General features: G+C 31.7%; 1 protein-coding gene across 3 annotated transcripts; it reads right to left on the bottom strand.

Moving 5' to 3' along the window:
• Positions 1 to 39: 39 nt before the first annotated feature.
• LOC105253067 (calcium release-activated calcium channel protein 1) lies at positions 40 to 20,246 on the bottom strand. 3 transcript variants are annotated; one of them, XM_025408680.1, is made up of 4 exons: positions 19,975 to 20,246; positions 5,586 to 5,788; positions 2,688 to 2,816; positions 40 to 2,212 (listed from the first exon to the last, which is right to left on the bottom strand). In XM_025408680.1, exons 2-4 carry the CDS (start codon positions 5,754 to 5,756, stop codon positions 1,679 to 1,681), a joined length of 834 nt encoding a protein of 277 aa, XP_025264465.1. In that variant the 5' UTR covers positions 5,757 to 5,788; positions 19,975 to 20,246; the 3' UTR covers positions 40 to 1,678. The 3 variants fall into 3 exon arrangements, with proteins under 3 accessions (XP_025264465.1, XP_025264463.1, XP_025264464.1); XM_025408678.1 differs by lacking the exon at positions 19,975 to 20,246 and adding an exon at positions 16,500 to 16,917; XM_025408679.1 differs by lacking the exon at positions 19,975 to 20,246 and adding an exon at positions 9,771 to 9,997.
• Positions 20,247 to 21,081: the final 835 nt, after the last annotated feature.

Below are 21,081 nucleotides of genomic sequence, written 5' to 3'. Positions count from 1 at the left end.
CAACAGCACGATAGAGGACATCGACTATCACCGTTTATATCCGACGTTATTACATATTCCAAGGATAAATAGCTAAGCAGTGCCATACACTTATATGTGCATTGCGTCATCTCTCGTTTATATCTTCTTTAATCGATTTAGACATACTTGTTTCATATATACCAGTCCTTTCCGCATTTGCGGCAAATATAATGCGTGCGTATGATTTTGTATCTGCGTCAATTTTATTTTAGTCGCATCGTTATTATCCAGTTATTATCCATTAATTCGCGCGCCGAAAAAAATATATACAAATAATAACTGAATATATACGCATTCGACTTTCATATATTATCAACAAAATATAATGCATCTCAAATTAATCGCAAAATTGTGTATATGCATTCAACTTCCCACACATTGATATTTCTTTTATTTCTATTATAATCGTAATGTATGTATAATATACAGACTTCGGGTTTGGCTAGAAAGTTATATAAATTTTAGAAGGAGACAACATGCTTTCATGGTGTTAGTTTCTTCTCTGTCTATCAATAACAAAAGTGGGGGAAAAATTTAATAAATAGCCACTGCGTTTTTTATGTCTTGATCGACTTCTTTCGCTCACCACGCGTCGTTAGACAAAGAAGAAGCTACTATGAACACAAACTTTCTTTTTCTAAAATTTCATATACATTATTGCTGAAACAAAGGAGAGAGTGGGAATGCGCAGTCCATATACAAGTATTTTTCAGTAAGCGACACAGAAGATGCAGTGTATCACTTCATCCTTATTGTTTGCCGAATGTAAACAAGGATGAAATGATTCACTGTGTTATACTGTGCCCTTTGTGTCGCTCGCTGAAAAACGCCCATTATACGTCTATGAATGTATGTAGCTCAACGTGATGTATTTATGTATTGAAATATTGTAAAGAAAATCTCGCTGCGTGATAGTGATTTAAAAGTATATTTTTAAGAAAGATAATTCACTTTCTATGTATTACATTGGCAAATGTATGTAACGCGAAATATGTGTTGTATATTTCGTACGTGTCCGACAATTTGCTGAGATAACAAAAAATATAAACACTGATGGCATTTTTCGAAAATAAGCACGTTTTTTTTTCAATAAAAAGATAAGTACATTCATTTGTATATTCAGTAACCTTCCGATAAAAGGCTATCTTCAAATTGCAAGTCTCGATGTATCTTCTCAGTATTATTCTTCCTACATTTAAGTCGCAACGCGCGAATGAAGGAATGTATTATATGTATATATATATATAATGACGTTTTATCGAACTTTATCTCTTTCCTAAATCTGCCATTACGATGCTTTCGCATCGTCAATGAACAGAGTTTTATTGTACATACTTATATTAATTTACATCACAGAGGACACGCGTATAAATAAAAAGAAAAAAGAGGAAGATCTTATCTGACCGAACTTTCGTAACATTTGCAGCATGTGCATGTGCACGAAGAGGGTGGTCATTTGTCATGTTCTTCGTGAGTAACTTACACTCGAAAGATTCCGTTTCCCAGCAGGAGAAACATCATGATACTCGCGGCATCTTCGCATGCTTCAACAGATCCCTGCTGCCCCTCCCTTTCGCCTCGTATTTCGCGAAGTATCTTCCTGCGTATTCAGTCCAAAACAAAAAATCCGACAACAGGAAAGATCGAACAGACCGGTTCAAACGATATGCGTTGCTCCGCAATTGGTCCGCAGGAGATTGACACCGTTTCTGCCCTCCACATCCGTGGATTCGATCTGCTCTTTGAGTAACTCGAGCTCTCGTATTCCGGACACCGTGACTTCATACTTATGTGCGACCAAGCTCCGATAAAAGTGTATCGCGAACGCAAGGAAGATTATCAATACTGGTATCAGCACTATACAGGCCGACCAGGCGGCCACTTGCGAAAAGTCATAAAACTTTACCCAGCAGAGTATCGCAATTTCCAGTAGGAACAGCAGGAGGCCGAGCAATGTGGAGAAGGCCCACGCGACCTCGATATACCAATGTAAACGTTCGTGCGGCGATTCATGTACGAGACTTATGCTATGCAAATTGCAGACGGCCTCGATGTTCGGTAATATGCACGTGGATATCATTAGCGCCAGCATATGAACAGCCACCAGGAGGGTCGTGCACACGGCAAAAGCGATCAGCATCTCCGTGGGAACTTGCGTAGTGGAATTCAGCTGTACCTCTACCATGGCAACCTACACAGACAAGGAGACAATGATCGATCTTCTTTATACTGGTTACATCATCAAGAATATATTGAAAAATATATTCCAAGATGTTCTACGACATCAATTGCACGTGATCAATAAATAATAAAATTGAAAAATATAATATATATAATAAAATTAATTTTTTGTCTAATAAAATATTTAAATACAAATTTTTTTATTGCGCAATGAGACCTAAATATTCAAATGTCATTTTGCATATTCCTAAGAAATAAATCATCTCAACTTTCAGGAAATTTTTTTATTTCCGCTCAATAAATTCATGATAGATTCTATTAACATTTCAAATTTCTTGATTAATTTGCGAAAGACGTGGATCTATTTATGAACATGCGAAAGATGCGTATCTTCTTATAACCTTGAGAGTATGAAAGAGTTTTAATAAAAAAATTATGGACGCTCTTCCAATGAAGAATAGATTCATCTCGTGATGTTTTCTTACCATAGCGAAACCAGAGAGCAGGGCCGACGTTTTACTGGATGCCTTGAGTTTCGCACGGCTCAGCTGCAATTTTCTCCAGGATAGGTAACCCGGCGTGTGAAGGCCATCCCCCGCTTGCGACATCGTCGACTGGCGAACAATACGAACGAAGAGACGGTAAATTAGTACGGGACAAAAGGGACACGAGCATAAAACAAAAGGAGGAACGCGACTGTGGTTTTATTGTTATACTCCGGACTAAAGTCTGCGATATTATTAATTTTGCGATCGGGCATAACTCCCTGATGAAAGCTCAAGCACGAGCAAGAAAGAAACAGAGAGGGGCACATACCGAAGATCGATGGCAACGTCGGTGCCAATGGGAGAACTTGCCAAAAGTCCCGCGTAGGACAAAAAACCAATGGGTGCTGAACGAAACAAATAATAATAACGAAAATTAATGAAAACATAGAAAAGAGAATATGAATGGATAAGATCGATTAAATGCGTCTTGCGGGAAGTCTGGCAAGCATGAGAAGAAACACACACACATATACACGCACGTGCGAGCGTTTCAGGGAGCTGATGCATGCATTAATGAGACACGTGATTTGCGCAATGTTTCATTTACGAGGAAGTACATTGCTTAATTCGATAAAAGGCTATCTTGAAACTTCCGATTGCCAGTGCAAATTAAAATAAAAAAATATATGCATGTCAAATGCAAAATGCAAAAATACGCAGAACAAGAAAATAGCTTAAACAGCACATTTCCAATACGAAACGTAACATATTCGCTTGTTTAGAAAAACTGACTTCGCAATCGACGAAATGCGATATACGCGTTCGAACAATTTCGATACTCGATGATTCGCACAATCATTCGACAATCTATTATGTATCAAGCACGATGATTGGATTTAATATCAGCTTCTTTCTTCGCTTTGATCACTTCTAGTAATGAATACAGCTTATGTTTTAATACGTGTGAAAATAGTGACTAAAGGCAATGAAAAGACATATTTGTTATATGATACCAGACTTTCGTTTGTTTAACTAAGAAGAGATACGATTGATGTCAGTCTGTCTGTTATTTTGACAACTTGATATATAAGCAAGTATTTTTTTATATCCTCGAGTAGTATATCGTATCAAAATATAAATTTCTCGGATTATCGTTTTGTTGAGTCTTCCCGAACAATAAACAGATGGTTACAAGCGTACGTAATTAGTGTACAAACATATATTATAGCAATAAATAGAAAGAGGAAGTATATATGTATGTATGATGAGAGGAACGAACATCTTACGTCATTTGTAGAAGTATTGCTAATTGCCGTAAACTCCTAACAATCTAGTGCTATCTAAAAACATACGATATGTATGCGATATTTTTTTCAACAGTACAGAAATAGTTAACGCAAAGAATAACACAATGAGAATTTTTATAATTTCTACCATGCACTGAAAAAAAAATAACTTGACTCAACATCAGTATAATTGGAATTTTATTTGATTAATTCAATAACATTATTAATCAAATTAGTACATGGTGTATTGATTTGATTAATAATGTTATTGAAATAATAAACTAAATTTCAATTAGACAGATGTTAATTCAACATTATTTTTTTCTTAGTATGAAACACAGATCAAACTATAAATTAACAATTCGTAAATCATAGCAAGCATATCGCAAATACACAAATACACTTGTATGAAAGAAAATCTAGATAAGCCAAGTATATATATATATATATATATATATATATATATATATATCAGTGTGTACGTATATGATATTGAATATATTTCATTCATTTGATAAAAATGATTACGATTGATTTTAAAGTTCAAGAATATGAAGATAATTCGCCAAATGAAAATGAAAAAAAAGTATGAGAGTATGTTATTACGATGTTATCGTTATGAACGACATCCGGATAATTATCAGTACGTAACAGAGTGAAGCACTGAAAAACATGCATGATTAATCGTGCGCTCAAAGTCAAATGTAATAACGTATTTGAATGGACGAATGTAATTAGAGGATTCTAAAAAGGCACGCGCCATCAAGGCGTTTGTCAAATGAAATTAAGCGCAATGAAGTTGATATGATCGATGCATCGATGCTCAATTGATCACTCGAATGATCAACGTATTTACGTTGCTTTAAAGCGACAGTATTATGATTTCGAAGAAAACGAATCTATTATTCGTTGAAAATAATTCTACATGTACTGAAATCGAAATATGTACTGATATCTGATCTAACATATGTTATGATCGTGCTACAATCTTTCCGAATACTATAATTCTTTGGTAATCAGATAACTGCATAAGATTGTTTAATCTCAATATAAAAAGTAAAGCCGAATTTGATTAAAAAACAAAAAGAGAGAGAGAGAGAGAGAGAAAAAGAAAAAAAATCTGTACCAGTAATTTTTGATAAGAATTTATAAATGATATATTATTTGCAATAAAAAATGATGAATAAAAATTATTTATATAAGCAATTTGTAAAAATTTGTCAAAATAAATTTACTGATTTAGAAAAATATGCGTTCGTAAAAAATTAAAATTCTGAAATATGAAACTTTACATGCTAACATCGATCTTGGAATGGAGAAAATAAAATATACCTCAAATATTCAAATCAGGTCTCCTGAATATCCGCGGTAATAAAAATCATAATCAATTGCCTCAAACCGACGACGACGACGCCGACGATATGCAACGCACTAGGAACGAGAATAGTAATGACACTAGGACGGAAAATGGCACGGGATGGTATAAGAGCACGTCCAGCACAGGACGTAGGAAGAGATAAAGACGCTTATGTCACGAACGTGTCGCGTGGAGAGGATGAAGAGAAAAGGATCCGCGACAAGGATCAGCGGGGAGTAGATGTTTACCGACCTGACAATGGTGATCGTGGTACGGTTTGTGAAAGCAGTGGCCGTCAGGGTTGCGCAGGTGTGCGTGCGCCACGTGTACGTGAATTGGCAGGTGCGACGTGGGAAGCACCGCTCCGCCGCTCTGCGCGGCAAACACTGTATTGCGCCCGGTGCTGGTCGACCATACGGACATCAGGCTTGATCCTCGCGCGTTTCTGTCCGGAGCTGTAACAAAAGCGGCGAAAAGAATGTAGAATGGCCTTCTTCTCATCACGCGCTCGTCTGCGTAAATTAAGAAACGTTTCAATGTAAAAAAAATGAGATAAGAAGCGCAGTAAGTATACACGAAATGACACGCACGCACGCAAGATATGTAAATATTAAAAGCTGATATTATCATTATTTTATCAATATTTTGTCTATATATTATTTTTTTTAATTATTTCAAAAACACACCAGATGCCCAATTATTGGTGAGAGAGAACAAAAGAGAGCTATGTAAATTTATTAAATATTAATATTTATTATAAAGTATTAATATTTAATACATAAATTTTTCATTGATATTTAATATAAATTATTAATATTTAATATTAATAATAATTTATATTAAATATTAATGAAAAAAAATTAAAACAATTTAGATTTTAATTTCATTCGTTTCTCTTTGGTTTCTAAATAAAAAAATATCTCCTTATATATATATTCATCAATATATATATTTGTATTAGATGCATTTAATATTTCGTATTGACAATAATCTCTTTTTTATTATACACATTAATTTTCTTTATTTCCCATAAATTTTATGTCTTAATATTACTTGACTTTAACTATGTAGTAGAAAGTAATGTGTGCAAAGACTTTATAGAGAAACTCTGGAATTTCTCCGCTCTTTATTTTAAATCGCATTAATCTTGCTTGTTCTCATCTTCACTTCAATGAATCTCATGATAGCCTTTAATAATGTAGGACAGCATAATGGGCGCTAAAGAAAGTGACGTATAAAATTGTCACTAACACAATTCAGCGCGCTCTACGCAAACGCGTAATGAAATTAAAGGAAACATTCTACGAAATTCGATTTCAAAATATCAATTTCAAGCATAATAATTTATACATAATGCATGATAATTTATACGAGTTGAAATGATGAACAAAGTGTCTTACATGACGCGCGCCAAGAAATGCATATAAAAAAGCGGACCTATATTTATTTTTCTTTCTCAGTTTGTGATTAATTTCGTCCGGTCTCGGGTTTGACGAGAACAATAAACAACGGAGATTCACCGACACGATGTCGCGAAACGTGACACGCTGTTCGATTTGCTTTAACGAGCACGCTAATTGAACCACTCATGCGAGACGTACATATACATTGCTAGTCGAGGAGAATCATCTGTCAAAGGATCGAGAATCCGCGCTAATAAAGGCGAAGGGATGTAGAGTTTAAAAAAAAAATTAGAGAACATTTGGGATGATTTTTTATTAAAGATCTATCATCACACATAATAGAAGTTGTTTGCCAAAATCTGCTCGTCCGAGTAGAATAGCATTCGAGAGAAATGTTTGTTCCTTTTGACCCAGATTGGTTGATCAAATATTACTTTACTTTGACTAAATAGATTTTCAAACGTAATCGGAGAAAAGGACACCAAAAAAGCGAATACGAAAATGACGTACGAAAATGACGTAATAGATCAGATATATATATATATGCATATAAAAAATTATTAAATTTGGAATCGATATTTTCCTGTACTTTCGTTCACACAAACTGATTAATATTTAAAAACTCCATGATCATATTTGATAATGATATAATTAATACCATCTTTAATTTTTATTTTTTTAATTTTTATGATTTTTAATAGACTAACGAAAAATTTTAATTGCAAATCGAACTTCATCTCTCTCTTTCAGTAACATACATAAAATTGTAAGGATTATAGTATTACATTACATATATTAAAAAAAATTATATTATTTTATATATATTATACGTTATACATATATTATATATTATAAAGATTTTATTATTACATATTGCAACTTTTTACGCTGTTTATTTTTTTTATTTCATCTCAATTTTCTTATGATATATAAAAGCACTCATTTAATTTGTAAATGCATGTGTGCTCCTCTTACTTGAGGAGAGCTTGAGGCTCGCATGCCGAGCGCTTCGTAAATTTATGCGTTCACATACGTCGGATGTTTTCTTGTAACGCGTGCAAGGTCACAAATGTGATGCATGCTCGCAGAAAGCGGTCTGGATTAAATCGCCATTGAAAAGAAGATTGTGTTTGCTTAGAATATATTCTCTTTTCAAAAATTAAATGTAAAAACATACCGAATAATGCAATTTGTTTAATATTAAAGGATATTTCTTAGTTTTTGCAATTTCTTATATAATTTATGCTTCATGAAAATGTACGTAAAATTAAAGAAAACATCGTAACAAGCATAACTTGAGTTTATATGAAGCTTAATTTTAATTATGGATCAAAATATGGCCTCTACACCTGTTTCTTTTCATTATGTCGTTTGTTTTACCTTTTTTTGATATTGCTTTAGCAATCGTAAGAAAACAAGTTAAATCTTAATAATAAACACTCTCTCTTGCTCTCTTTCATGAAAAAATATTCATTATTAAATTTGGATTCGATATTTCCCTGTCTTTTTATTCACAAATTGATATCTAAAATCATCATGATCTTCATGATCATTGGTAATTTGCGACACAAATTAATTACAATAAATAACAACAAATTTGTTCTATGACTTTTAATAGACGAATGAAAGATTTTATTCGCAAATTTAATTACACCAATGACAGATATAAAATAGTAAAGAATTATATATATATATATATATATATATATATATATATATGTTATATTATAAAAATTATATTATATACATTGCAACTATTTATGCTTTATTTTTTTAATTTAATTTCTTATTCTTACAATGTAAAAGTACCCATTTAATATGTCATCTTATTTAGATATAAAAATAGAACAATTATAAGAAAACAGATTTGATGTAATCGACCAATATTTTGCTATCTTCATCTAATCATTCATTTAAATTACTTCGTCTTGTGAATCAACATCTAACAAACAGTATATTGTTTGTAGTTTACAAATACATCTTATTGCGTCTTAAAGATTGCAATTTTAAACGCTGATTCATTGAAGATGGTTTTTGCAAACATTCTCTCGCATTATTCGCATTGCTCATGATAATCCTCTTAGCATTCGCATAATCATCCTACATTTCTCACGCGCAATGATGTAACATTTAAATCTCTTTACAAATATACTCAAGAAGAATAAACGTCTTATTCCTTCCAACCATATGTCAACCGACCATGTCTGATTACTTTTTACTCTTTTTAATTCTCTAAATTTGATAATCTTAATAATAAAAAGAGCAACGAAAATATAAAATAATTATAAATATAAATTAAATTATAAAATTATAAAAATAATTATAAAAATACAAAATAATTGATGTGAAAAAATGTGTGTATACAAATAATAAACTTATCCTTTTTTTTCTCTTACTGTTTCGCTTTCAATTTTTCATTCCTTTTTTTAAATATTACTGACGATTGGCAGTTTAATTCCCATTGTATATTACGCCACTGATGGTACCAACATTCAACAAATCGCGATATACGTAACTCTGCCGCCTCGACGGCGGCGAATCAGCCGGCAGAGGACAAACATAGATGCGAGGCAGCGAGTCTCATCGTATTCGCGACCAGCGCAAAGACCGGCCGGGCACAAAAATGGTCACTTTCTCGTAAAAACTATAAGATATTGGTCACCGCACGCGGTCATCGTTGCCAATACCGGCATGCTAATAGCGTGCGTGCCAATATCACTAAAAATACGGACCTAAGAACGCCACGTATGATCTCCCGGCGTTGCGGCTCGCGTACGGAATTAAATCGCGATTAATGCAATCGCAGGCGATTGCCTAATGATTAACATACATAGATCGTTAATTCTTGCAGCGAACCGCGATTTTTATTCTCGCGTAATCTTTCGCGATGTCGGGGATTTATCGTATCGCGAACCGACGCATGAAAGTTACCGAACGAACCGTTAAAAAACGAGGTCGTGCATTTGCGAGCAAACGGCGACATATCGAGAAAATCGCGAGCGAAAGGAGGACGGGGAAGATAGGAAAATATTACCTCTCTCAGGACGCGTGTTCGTAAACACCGTAGAGTCATGATGGACGCAAGATCGGCCCTCTTTGTCTCAATGCGTCTCTTTCTGCAGCTATCGCATCATTGGTCCATGTAATTCACACAGATCCGGGGATCCCTGCCACTTGTCGTTTGCGCGTCGAAAAGCGCAACGCGTACACGCACACGCGATATTAACGCGGGGGACACCGACCGGTGACTGAACGAGCGCGCGGCGAGCGGCGCCAGCGACAGACGCGACGCGCCCGAAGTTGGCCGAAAATCGCCGAAGATTGCCGACGAGCCGCCCGTCGACGCGACGCGTCAAACGCGCGAATTCGACCGAATGATCCGACCTCTACACACGTATGTTTATACGTACGTGTCATTGTTACAACATTCTTCTTGAGATCGAGTTAAAGTCTGGACGCCATCCAATTTCTTTCCAAGATTCTTATCGATTAAAGATGGATAGCGGATTCAAAATTAAAAATTGCAGCATCGTAATTATTTATCAATAAAAGGTACGAACTTCTACTTGAACATCGTTTTTGCCCAAAGCAGAGTAGAATCTAGATTCTAATTTGTTACAAGGTAAATAATAAGGTAAATAATTCTTGACATATTGATATAATGTAAAATAATGAAGAAACATAATTATGGCTATGGATACGCGATACATATATATTGTTTCTTATTTACAAACGATTAATGTATTCATTCTTATCGAGCGTTTGCTGCTAGTTTTATCTCCCTCTTTCGACTATTTTTACAAAAAATATATTCCAAAAAAAGATAAACGATTACGTTTATATAGAAAATTATATTTATATAGAAAAAAAAATCTTATTTAAATGTATAATACATCTTAAAATTCTGTATTTTTTAGTCTTTTTTTTTATTAGTTTTGTATTTTTTTTATCGTTCTCTTATTCTCTTATGTCACATTGTTACCGAGTGACGCGGTAGTAATATCAATTTTCTATTTCGCATGATTCGCATTTTATCATGCCTTATTTGTAGTATATATTGCTCCTATATATTAATGTTAAAAGATAGTTGCACTTGTTGCGTCATGAGCGACAATGCTTGTAAAGATATTAAGCGTCATGTTTTTTTTCGCAGTGTACAATACTTTAAATTGTAACAACAAATATACACAGGGATTACATGTAGCAAACGTGCATACAAGTAACACACACAACGATTTGTACTTCTAAATGCAATTGTACATATTTTCTGGAGATTAAAATAGCAAAGATAAAATGATAATTATAAAAGAACAAGAAATGATTTTTTATATGAACGTAATAGACATCGTTATGATTACGCAAGTATATTAAGCTTCTCGTATTGACGTAACTTCGTTATTTCCGCAGAATATCATATCATGATATTTGCTCGCTTGTAAGATTTGATTATGTCGCGAATTTTAGAGTTAAAGGAAAACAAACAGCAGATAAATCCGTTACTCTTTAGTCAGGCGAAATAGATCGAAAAGTAGGAACAATACATTTTATGTAAATGGCTGTAAATTCATCAAGCTCATTTTATATTAAAATATAAAAATGTTAGGGCATGTATATAAAAATTTAATGTTTATATCATATTGTATGAGAAAAATATTAAGACAGATTTTTCAAATATACTGTACATTTGTGTAAGATAAGTAAAATAAAATTTTGCGTATAAAAAGATAAATATTTTTATCTTGCATTTTGCATTTATCGGTTAATAATAATTGAAGTCGTTTGCTCTAAAATATTAATCGATAAATATGTCATCATTTGTCAAACGAATCTGCACATCATTAGAAATTTGCATGAAGACATTAAGTTTCATTAGCAGATACTTCTTTAAAAACGTAAAATGTAAAACTTGTAAAATGTTATTTATATTGAACAGGCCAATGACGTGTATATAACATCATCATATAAATTGAATTCGATATTTATATTTTTTTCGGGATCTTCAAATTCGCGAAGAAAATACATCGCATGACTTTTGCGCGTAAAAATAATATTTATATCACTCGGCGCCCACACCTTTATTTATCGACTCTAATACGAGAAAATATTATTATTTCAGAATTTTTTTCAAGATAAATTTTTACAATTTTTCGTAATAGTCATAATACGTTTTATATACCTACCATATGTTTTACAACATATATGCATAATTCCAATAATTTTTTAGATAATTTTATTGTCAAGTTGCGCAGAAGTTGCGTCACAAATGTGAGAAAGACATACGTGGAATATTTTGATTCACACTCTTATCAAAGAAATTTAATTATCTCATAATTTTATATTCATTTTATTTATGAAATTTTAGATTATCATGATATTAGTATAGTTTTGATATACAAAAGTCTACGTACATTATAGGACATAAATTGTTAACCAAATCCAAATTTATAAAATATTATTATGATACAGTTTATCAACTTTTTATTATTCATGCTTACTTTTAATTATAGTATATCTTTATGTTTATAAAGAAGTATGTAATTCAATAATTCATTTACACTGAATAATTTTAGTAAGCAACTCAAAAAAATAAAATGATCAATCATATAAATAGTAATAGTATAAGAAATAATATAATAAATAAAAAATAAAAAATTCTATCAAATTTAAATTTTATAGTTGAAATATGTATATAAGTGTATTCCAATAAAAGTAAAAATAATACTTCTACATTAAAACAATAATATTATATAAATGAAACAAATGTACAATGTGAGAAGAAAAAAATAATTTAATTCTGTGAATTTTATTCCGCGTCAGTCACTATTTTAATTAAATGATTCGGGACATAATATAATATACGCAATGCTCTAGTTTAATGTAACATCAAAGGACAATATTTCTAAAATAACCTAAGTATTTAGAGCTTCCTTTCCACACATATAACATAAATTTATGTTTGCCCATTGTGATTAGAAGTTCTGTACTACATTTTTGAGAACATTATTCAGCCATCGATTAATAAGACATCTACACCTGTCGCGCAATGGCTGACACAATAGAATGGAATCCATTGGACCGTCTAAGTGGTTGTCTCGCGAAAGAGATCAAATATTTCTATTTAGATCTCTCCTTGATGGCAACCGTCCAGGATGCGGTTGCCCACTTTGCGAGAAGCCGATACGCGGTAGTCAGGGTCAGGGCATCTCTGGTAGCCTAGTTCTAGTTAGTATGATCGGTCTGATCTATTTAACACCTTAGAGATCAAGATACACGTCCTTGTACGGATAAGAAAGTCAGCAGATGTACAGGGTCGCGCCAAAACTTACAACTTTCTTTTAAACAAGAAAAAGATTCGAATTTAATAGCTTAAACTATGTGAAATCTATTATGAGCACAATATTTTTTTTATTAAAACGGTATATATTAATTTGTTGTTGTAATATAAATTATTGCGTTTTTATGAAGTTTAATTAATGTTTGGAAAAATGGAAAATTGAATAAATAACAAAAAGATTAAGATAAAGAAAATTAGAATGAAGAAAAAAATAAAGAAAAGAAAGAGAAATTCAGTTTGCACAATATCATAATATAATAATTATATAAAAAATAGATGTTATCAAAACTCTAAAGTCATAACAATTACTCATATCAATATAAATACAAACTTTCATTATTCAAAATTGCGCTTATAAATTTGGATATGACATTTCTCTGCTTCTAATAATAAATCGTTGAAAATCTCCGTCTAATTCGTTCCACAATTTAACGAAAAAGCTATCCTGCTTCACGAAAGCCTATTATATGTTCACAATCTATATTAGTTGATCGAATAATACACGATTAGCTTATTAGCTATGATACACACTTTATAAAATAATAACACGTGATAACTTAATTGATTATTTCTGAAATGGTGCATCGATACATTGATGATATTGACATAGTATGTCATAATAGTAATGTGTAATCTTCACTGTATTCTATATTACCATCACTATTAAATTGTTTTCATAATTTTGAAATTTTAATCACACTATTGTTTGTCTTTTCGTAGCTGATATAATTATCCATTAGTATCACTTAAGATGTAATAAAAAAATTTATTAATTGTTCCCATCGTTATTAATTCATAAATCTATTATTGAAATATTTATATTAGTTTTCTGGATAAAAAATATTTTAAATAAAAAATTTAAAATATTTTAAAAATTAATTGCAAATTTTAAAACTGCATCTAAAAGAATTATTGATGACTTCTAAAGGATAACAAAAATGAAATCTTAAATCTTGAATCAATAAAATCCACATAATTCGTAAATAAATTCTGTTTCAAACCTTTGTGTAAATTTTAAAAAGAATAATTTATAGTAATTAATATATACATATATATACAAGGTGTTCCCGGGTTAAATGGCCAAACTTAAAATATAAATTTGGGACCTCAAAACAAGCAAATATTTCCTCTGGAAGTTTGCTCGCAAACGCTTCGTTCAAGAGATATCGACTTGTTAAGATACAGAACCATAGGAATGAATAATATCGAAATAATGTAGATTTATCTTTTTTATTGCTTTTTTATTGCTTTTACAGTAACTAAAATTTATAATTATTAAATATTTTGTTCAAAATGATAGATATACCATATCAGCATATTCACTATTAGAATATGTACGAGGCATATTGTATCACTTTACTCCACGAAAGTATTCAATGAACTAACAATTATTTGGTATACTGCGTGAAATCGAAGCCTATGAATGACCTTTAATCTTTAAAACAAAGACAAAACAAAAATATTTCAGTATTATTCATTCCTATGGTTCTGTAACTTAACAAATCGATATCTCTTGAACGAAGCGTTTGCGAACAAACTTCCAGAGGAAATTTTTGCTTGTTTTGAGGTCCCAAATTTATATTTTAAGTTTGGCCATTTAATCCGGGAACACCCTGTGTGTGTGTGTGTGTGTGTATATATTTAGAAATATATTCAACAATCTTTCTCATAATAAAATAAAATAAATAGTCTCTTCTCTTCTCTTTATTATTATGTTTACAAAAAATGCAATCAAACTATTAAATTTGAATTTTATCATTGTCTACTTTTAAAAAAAAAAGTTTAAAAAATAAAAGGACTATTTGTGTGTGATATGCTGTATCTTCCTTAATAAAAGTTATGTTTACTAAATTAACTGTATATCTATAATAGTAAAAGCATCATTATTGAAAATTGAAAATTCACTATAGATGAGATAATCTCGATTGTCGTTGTATTTTCACGGGATGATTTATGATTACGACCGATTATAAATAAATTTCGCAGATCAACACTCAACTGATGTTTGCTATGAAAACTCGTCAAAAACCGAATCAATAAATCGTAGTTATTTCAAGATGATTGCATTTTCAGTGAAAAAGCTATTTAATCGTATTGATTGCGAATGATTCATATGCCACAAAATAATAGTTTCCGAGACAGTTTATTTTAGTGGAATAGTGACGATGTGTGAAGTATTATGGTCAAATGCTAAAAAAATGTTCGCGGGCTACGTTTCTTCCCAGAATCTGCGTCTCTTTCGATATCTGCAAATTATTTTTAAATTATACCATATAATTTGCCTCTATAAAAAAACTCTGATATATATCTCCCTAATTTGCATTACAGTATTGATACGTTACAATATTGGTTCAATTTTTTCATTCTCTTTTGAGAATGATATATATCATTTTAAATTAACCTGAACATTCATAGCTCATCATGCTTGCGAGATAATCTCGTACAGGAATATAACGGAAATATATAGTATCTTGAAACCGGAGAAATAAATAATAAGATCAGAGACTGCATAAAGATGTCACTAGATCATAATAAATATAAAACCAGGCCCTAATTAAAGCCATCAGATCTATGTCTTCCTTTACATGCGCGTAATTTATTCAACAGGGGAGAAAGATCTCGAGAATATTGGGATTTTTCGGAAACTTATCTTATCAGTTACGTCATCACGCGGCTGGAATAGCATATTGTTATGTTGGCAACCTATTATTCGCGATATCCTGTTATTGCACAGACTTATGAGAAATTACAAGCTGTTTTGAGATCGTTAAATCTATCTTTCATGCACTTCTGTGAATCAAACCGGTCTGTTTTAATTTTTTTTCGCACTCGATATCGCACCGAAAACATTTGGCGAAAATTTCCTTAACATAAATTCCAACACGGAGGAAAACAAATAACAATTTTGACTCACAAAGATTTTTGAGAAATAATGTTATTATTATGATAAATTTATCTGTGAACGTTATTATTACTGCATCGGTATCTTAAACAGATCACATGTGGTGTCCGATACTTGAACATACATGTATAGTTTATTTTGTGCGGGGAAACAATGAAAGAAAGCTAAACTCAAAAGATAATGATAAGATAATAACATTTATCTAACTCTACTTTTTGATTTAACCCCAAAATAATCTCTTGACGCACATATTTGAAATGTTCTGCACACATCACATAAAAATAATCATAAGAAAAAAATTGAATTTATTAATAATTAATGAACTTAACAAAATAGTGAGTAAATAAAGCTACAACGCAAATGAAACCACGATTAAGGGAAATAAATAAATAAATAAAGAATTTTATATATAGTTAATTTTATATTTTTTGTTGTATCTTTCTCTCTCTCTCTCTTTCTCCTGCATGCTCTGTAGAATAGTATCAACTGATCGATTGTATTTTAAAATGAATTTTTAAGAAACTTACAAGAACCGTCAATACGGCGACGAGTTTCCATGTTCATAAGCAGCCAATGAGAAGGTGACACTAATAATGAGGTAAGCAAGCTACAAAACAATCTTTACAAACATCAGTTCTCTCTCTATGCCAATAAATTCGGAAATAAAATCTATAATGATGGAATTTACAATCAATTTCGATGAATCTTGATACGAAAATATCTTTTATTACACTCGTCGGGTCTCTATCCTTGCGAGTAAACATGGAGTACTCGGATAAAAGGCATGAATTCTACTGAAACGCGTACTGCTGAGACGCTCACGATTAGCGTTGACGACGTCCTAACGAGGCACTCCCGTTAGAGCACTCGCAAGAGGAAGAGAACCGCTAGAGAACCGCGTTCGAGCGGAAAAGAGAACGCGACACGCTTCGCGACGATACATGCGTTACGCTCGCAAGCGTCGACTGGCTTGTCACTCTCAAAAGCGCAGGGAAAATACCGTGCGCTGAAATCTCGCGTGCTCTCTCTCTGATCGTGTGTCACGCATGTGACAACGGATCATTGTCACGGTGATTACTGTCACGATAACGCTGCGATAACGGCTACTTAATCATTTTACCGCATTTTTACAAGTTACGTCGTGATTGATCCTGTCAGGTATAACATGTATGGACAGTGTGTCACATGTATGAACGATGCGAAATTAATTATAAATAAATTTTAGAAATTTTTTTATTAATATATACGATAAATAATTTTTAGAATCTTTTTATTAATTAATATATACGATAAATAATTTTTAGATTTTTTTTTATTAGATATACGATTATATTATATATTATGAAAATAATAAATAATATAATATAATATAATAATTTATCTATAATATAATATAATAAATTATGAAAATGTTTCAAATTTAAAGCTAGGTTTCGTGTATTTTTGTTACTTCGACTGTTACGATAAAATGAGAGATTAAAATGTAATGTTTAAGATATAAAGAGAGAGAGAGAAAGAGAGAGAAGAAATGTTTGTTACATATATTTTTGAATAAATCTTGCGTAGAAATTTAAAAATATTAAGTTAAACTGCTGAGAAAAGAATCATTATTTTTAAAATTTTTCCTTTTTTACTAATGATCTCATTAAGTATTGTTTATAATTAATGAAGTTCGATAAAAAATATTACAGTCGCGCTAAAATATACCTCAATATCTCAAATTAAAATAAACCATATTGTTACTTCTAAGCATGCAACCGTATCTGCCGTTTAAATATCAAAGTTCAATCTTTACGTCATGACGTTGTGGTAATTATATAGAAAAAAATGATCGTTTGTCTTGAAAGAGAAATTATTAGTTCATCAGGACGAAATATTCCTTTCAAGATACACATATATACACACATATAAATACATAATGTACGATAATTATACATAATAAAAATTATCATGTCAAATCTGACATTAAAATCGTATTTTCTGATTGATAATGATGATATAAATATGAAAAATCTATATTATAGCGTAAAGGGCATTGCCAAACGAATTACTGCGTTTTTTTATTATTACGTCTAAATAAAAAAAACTTATTTTTCACCTGTCTGTTTAAATCTATTAAAATTTAAAAACGAAATCTCTAAATCGAAATTGAATCACTTCTAATTATTTTTAATCGTATGGATAAATTAGAATCTACTAACATATTTGTACTTGAAGATCTATTTTCATGCATTCGATTAAAATTATATCAGTTTCAATCTATCACGTGTGTTGCCAACTGTTTGAACACGCGGACGAAAATGCATCAACATTGCAATCGATCAATCTCAGTTTTAGTTACGTTAGCCAAGTTTTTAGCGTATCTAATCTGACCTCTTTTTGCTGCTCTCTTTGTGACACCTCTCCTCTCATTTCATCCGGTTGGCTTGTGAGTTGAGTTAATGTACCATTAACAACACATTCCTACCGAAAGTAATCGCAATTAACTGCCTCAATGCTTCTGTAAGTCATCTTATTCAAAAGATTTATGTAATAAATTTCTCTCGCGCCTTGTAATTTAATCTCATAAATTGTGAAATATAATATATGAAATAATATATCAAAATAGGATGAAAAAGTTATTATTAAAGGTTTTTTGCTATTCGCTTTAATTCATCGAATTCTGACGTAGATTTCAAAAGTCTTCATTTTAAATCAGAAAAAAGAAAAAAAATGAAAAACACGATAATAGAGCATCGTTGTAAAGTAGTTTTTTTTCGAAATAGCGCTACTTATTGCTGTTTTATTGTCGAGATGATTAACAGTGGACATTAGACGCAATATCCCGAGGCATAAGTGTGTCATTTGATGATTATTTATATTGGCTTCCGACATTGTACATAAAATTCTCTTTGGTCTTGACGTCGTATTTAAATTTTTGCGATAATTTATGAAAATTTATGTCGCGATACGATAAAAATAGAAATATATGTGATCGGTCACATATGCTCGAGACTGTTTGATTCGCAAAATTAAATATTATAAATTAAATGTTAAAATGTTAAATATTATAAAATTAAATATTATAAATTAAATGAACAAATATACAAATAAAATATAAAAGAAAAGAGTCTCTAATTCTGTCATCGTCGAATTTATATATTTTGCATAAGATTACATTTTAATCTAATGAGAACGAATCGAAGAATGTTGGTCACCCATTTAAAAATAATAAAATAAGTATTTTTAAAATTTCTAAATAATATATATATATTACGTTGATAAAAAATTATATAGTAATGCAATTTCAAAATTCTTGCACCAATAGCTTTTAAATTTTATAAAATTGATAAATTCCTTAAATAAATTTTCTCTATGAAATTTTCGCTAAATAGCAACTTTTATTTCAAATTCATAAAAATATATTAAAACGTAATATAAATTCAGCATATTCTATTTAAACTATAAAGATAATGAATGATTGATTGACATAATGAATCATCATGATTTATCATTTACGCTAATAAAGTCGCATAGACTACATATTTATTACTACAATGTGATGCTCAAATTTTTTATATTTATATATGTGACCATTGACATCTGATGTCAATGTATGTACAGCGAATTTAATGTAATTAATTTTCTTTAAGAGAAAATTATATACACACATTTACGTATACACATACACACTTATAAAATATATTAAATATCCACAAATGATTTGCAAAACATAATTAATGAGTCATCATGTTAACTCTCAGACAACTTGTAAAAAATTGACAATTCTTTCTTTCAAAAAAATACACACATGTGCGAATCCTCATAAAATATTTAATCTAGTATCCTCAATTACCGGGAAGACATAACCTATATAGAGATACAACCGATATCTAAACTCTATGAAACTCTGTTTCATAAACCTTGCTAAATGAAATCTCGCACTCTCACGAATATACACGTGTCTGCTGCGAATAAAATTCGCGTGCACATTATACTTCAGATAAAAGTTGAAAAACTTACGAGGAAACTGCTGGCTGATTCTGCGTGCGCGTCCTTAAAATGTCAACGCCGCTCGCTCGTCCGCGAAGTACACGTTCACGTTTGATGCCAGTCGAAGACGATCGACCAATTCGCATGCTTGACTACGTGGTCGCCAGTGGTTGCAGACCGAGCGATTTCGATCCGCCTCGCGAGGACGACCAAAAGTGACTAAACTCGCGAAAAATAACTACGATTTCGCGAGGCCTCGTCGAATCGAAGCCTGCTGATCGACGCGTCGCGTCCTTCCTCGTCGCATCCCTCGACGCACCCCGAACTCCCACGCGATGTACATATATGTTTATGCATATATATATATATATGTATATTATATGTGGGTTTATACGTTACGGAAACGACCTCTCAGCCGCACTTGTAGTAGTACCGTACCACGCTGTATGATCTGTCAAATGGCGCCACTATAGCCGAACTGACATGCACATACCCGAGTCGCATATCAGTACATGTGCATCACGTATGCGAAATAAATTATCATATTTAGCAAACATACAATATAAGAAATTCAAATGAGTCGTATCTATAGAATAATCAAAAACCTTCCAGCTTTCCATTTTCAAAGTAGAATCAGGTATTCTATTTCGTACTTTTAAAAGCGACCGGAAATTTCGCGCCATTTGCTTGCCGCATTATTTTTCAAACCTGTTGCTTTTTAATATTGGCACTCGATACATTGTCGAGGATTCCGATTTTGATGAAAGATATGCAGTGGGATGAAGTTAAGCGTGATACGATCGACTGATTTCGACGCTCAAAGTGCGAGACGAGTGACCGCGTTTGTCGATAGATAACGCTACTAGTAAAAGCAAATTTCGCTGGAATGTATAATACGAGTTTATATTGCGGAGAATAACGGATTATGCGGTTAGTTTTAGCGGAAGTAGCACAAAGAAAATGATGACAAACGAATTAACGAGGTGAATTAAACAGAGATTGTTTATTTTTAATCTTTCTTTTCTGTTTAAGATAAAGTACTTTCAATATTGCATATGACTGATGTAAATAAATGTGATAGCATATATATATATAAGGATAAATAATTAATTTCGATAAAATTTAAGAAAGACATTT

This window comes from Camponotus floridanus, unplaced genomic scaffold (genome assembly GCF_003227725.1).
Source record: "Camponotus floridanus strain SB8 unplaced genomic scaffold, Cflo_v7.5 scaffold22, whole genome shotgun sequence".
In the NCBI taxonomy this organism is placed as follows: domain Eukaryota; kingdom Metazoa; phylum Arthropoda; class Insecta; order Hymenoptera; family Formicidae; genus Camponotus; species Camponotus floridanus.
This window is presented reverse-complemented; position numbering and strand designations above follow the sequence as displayed.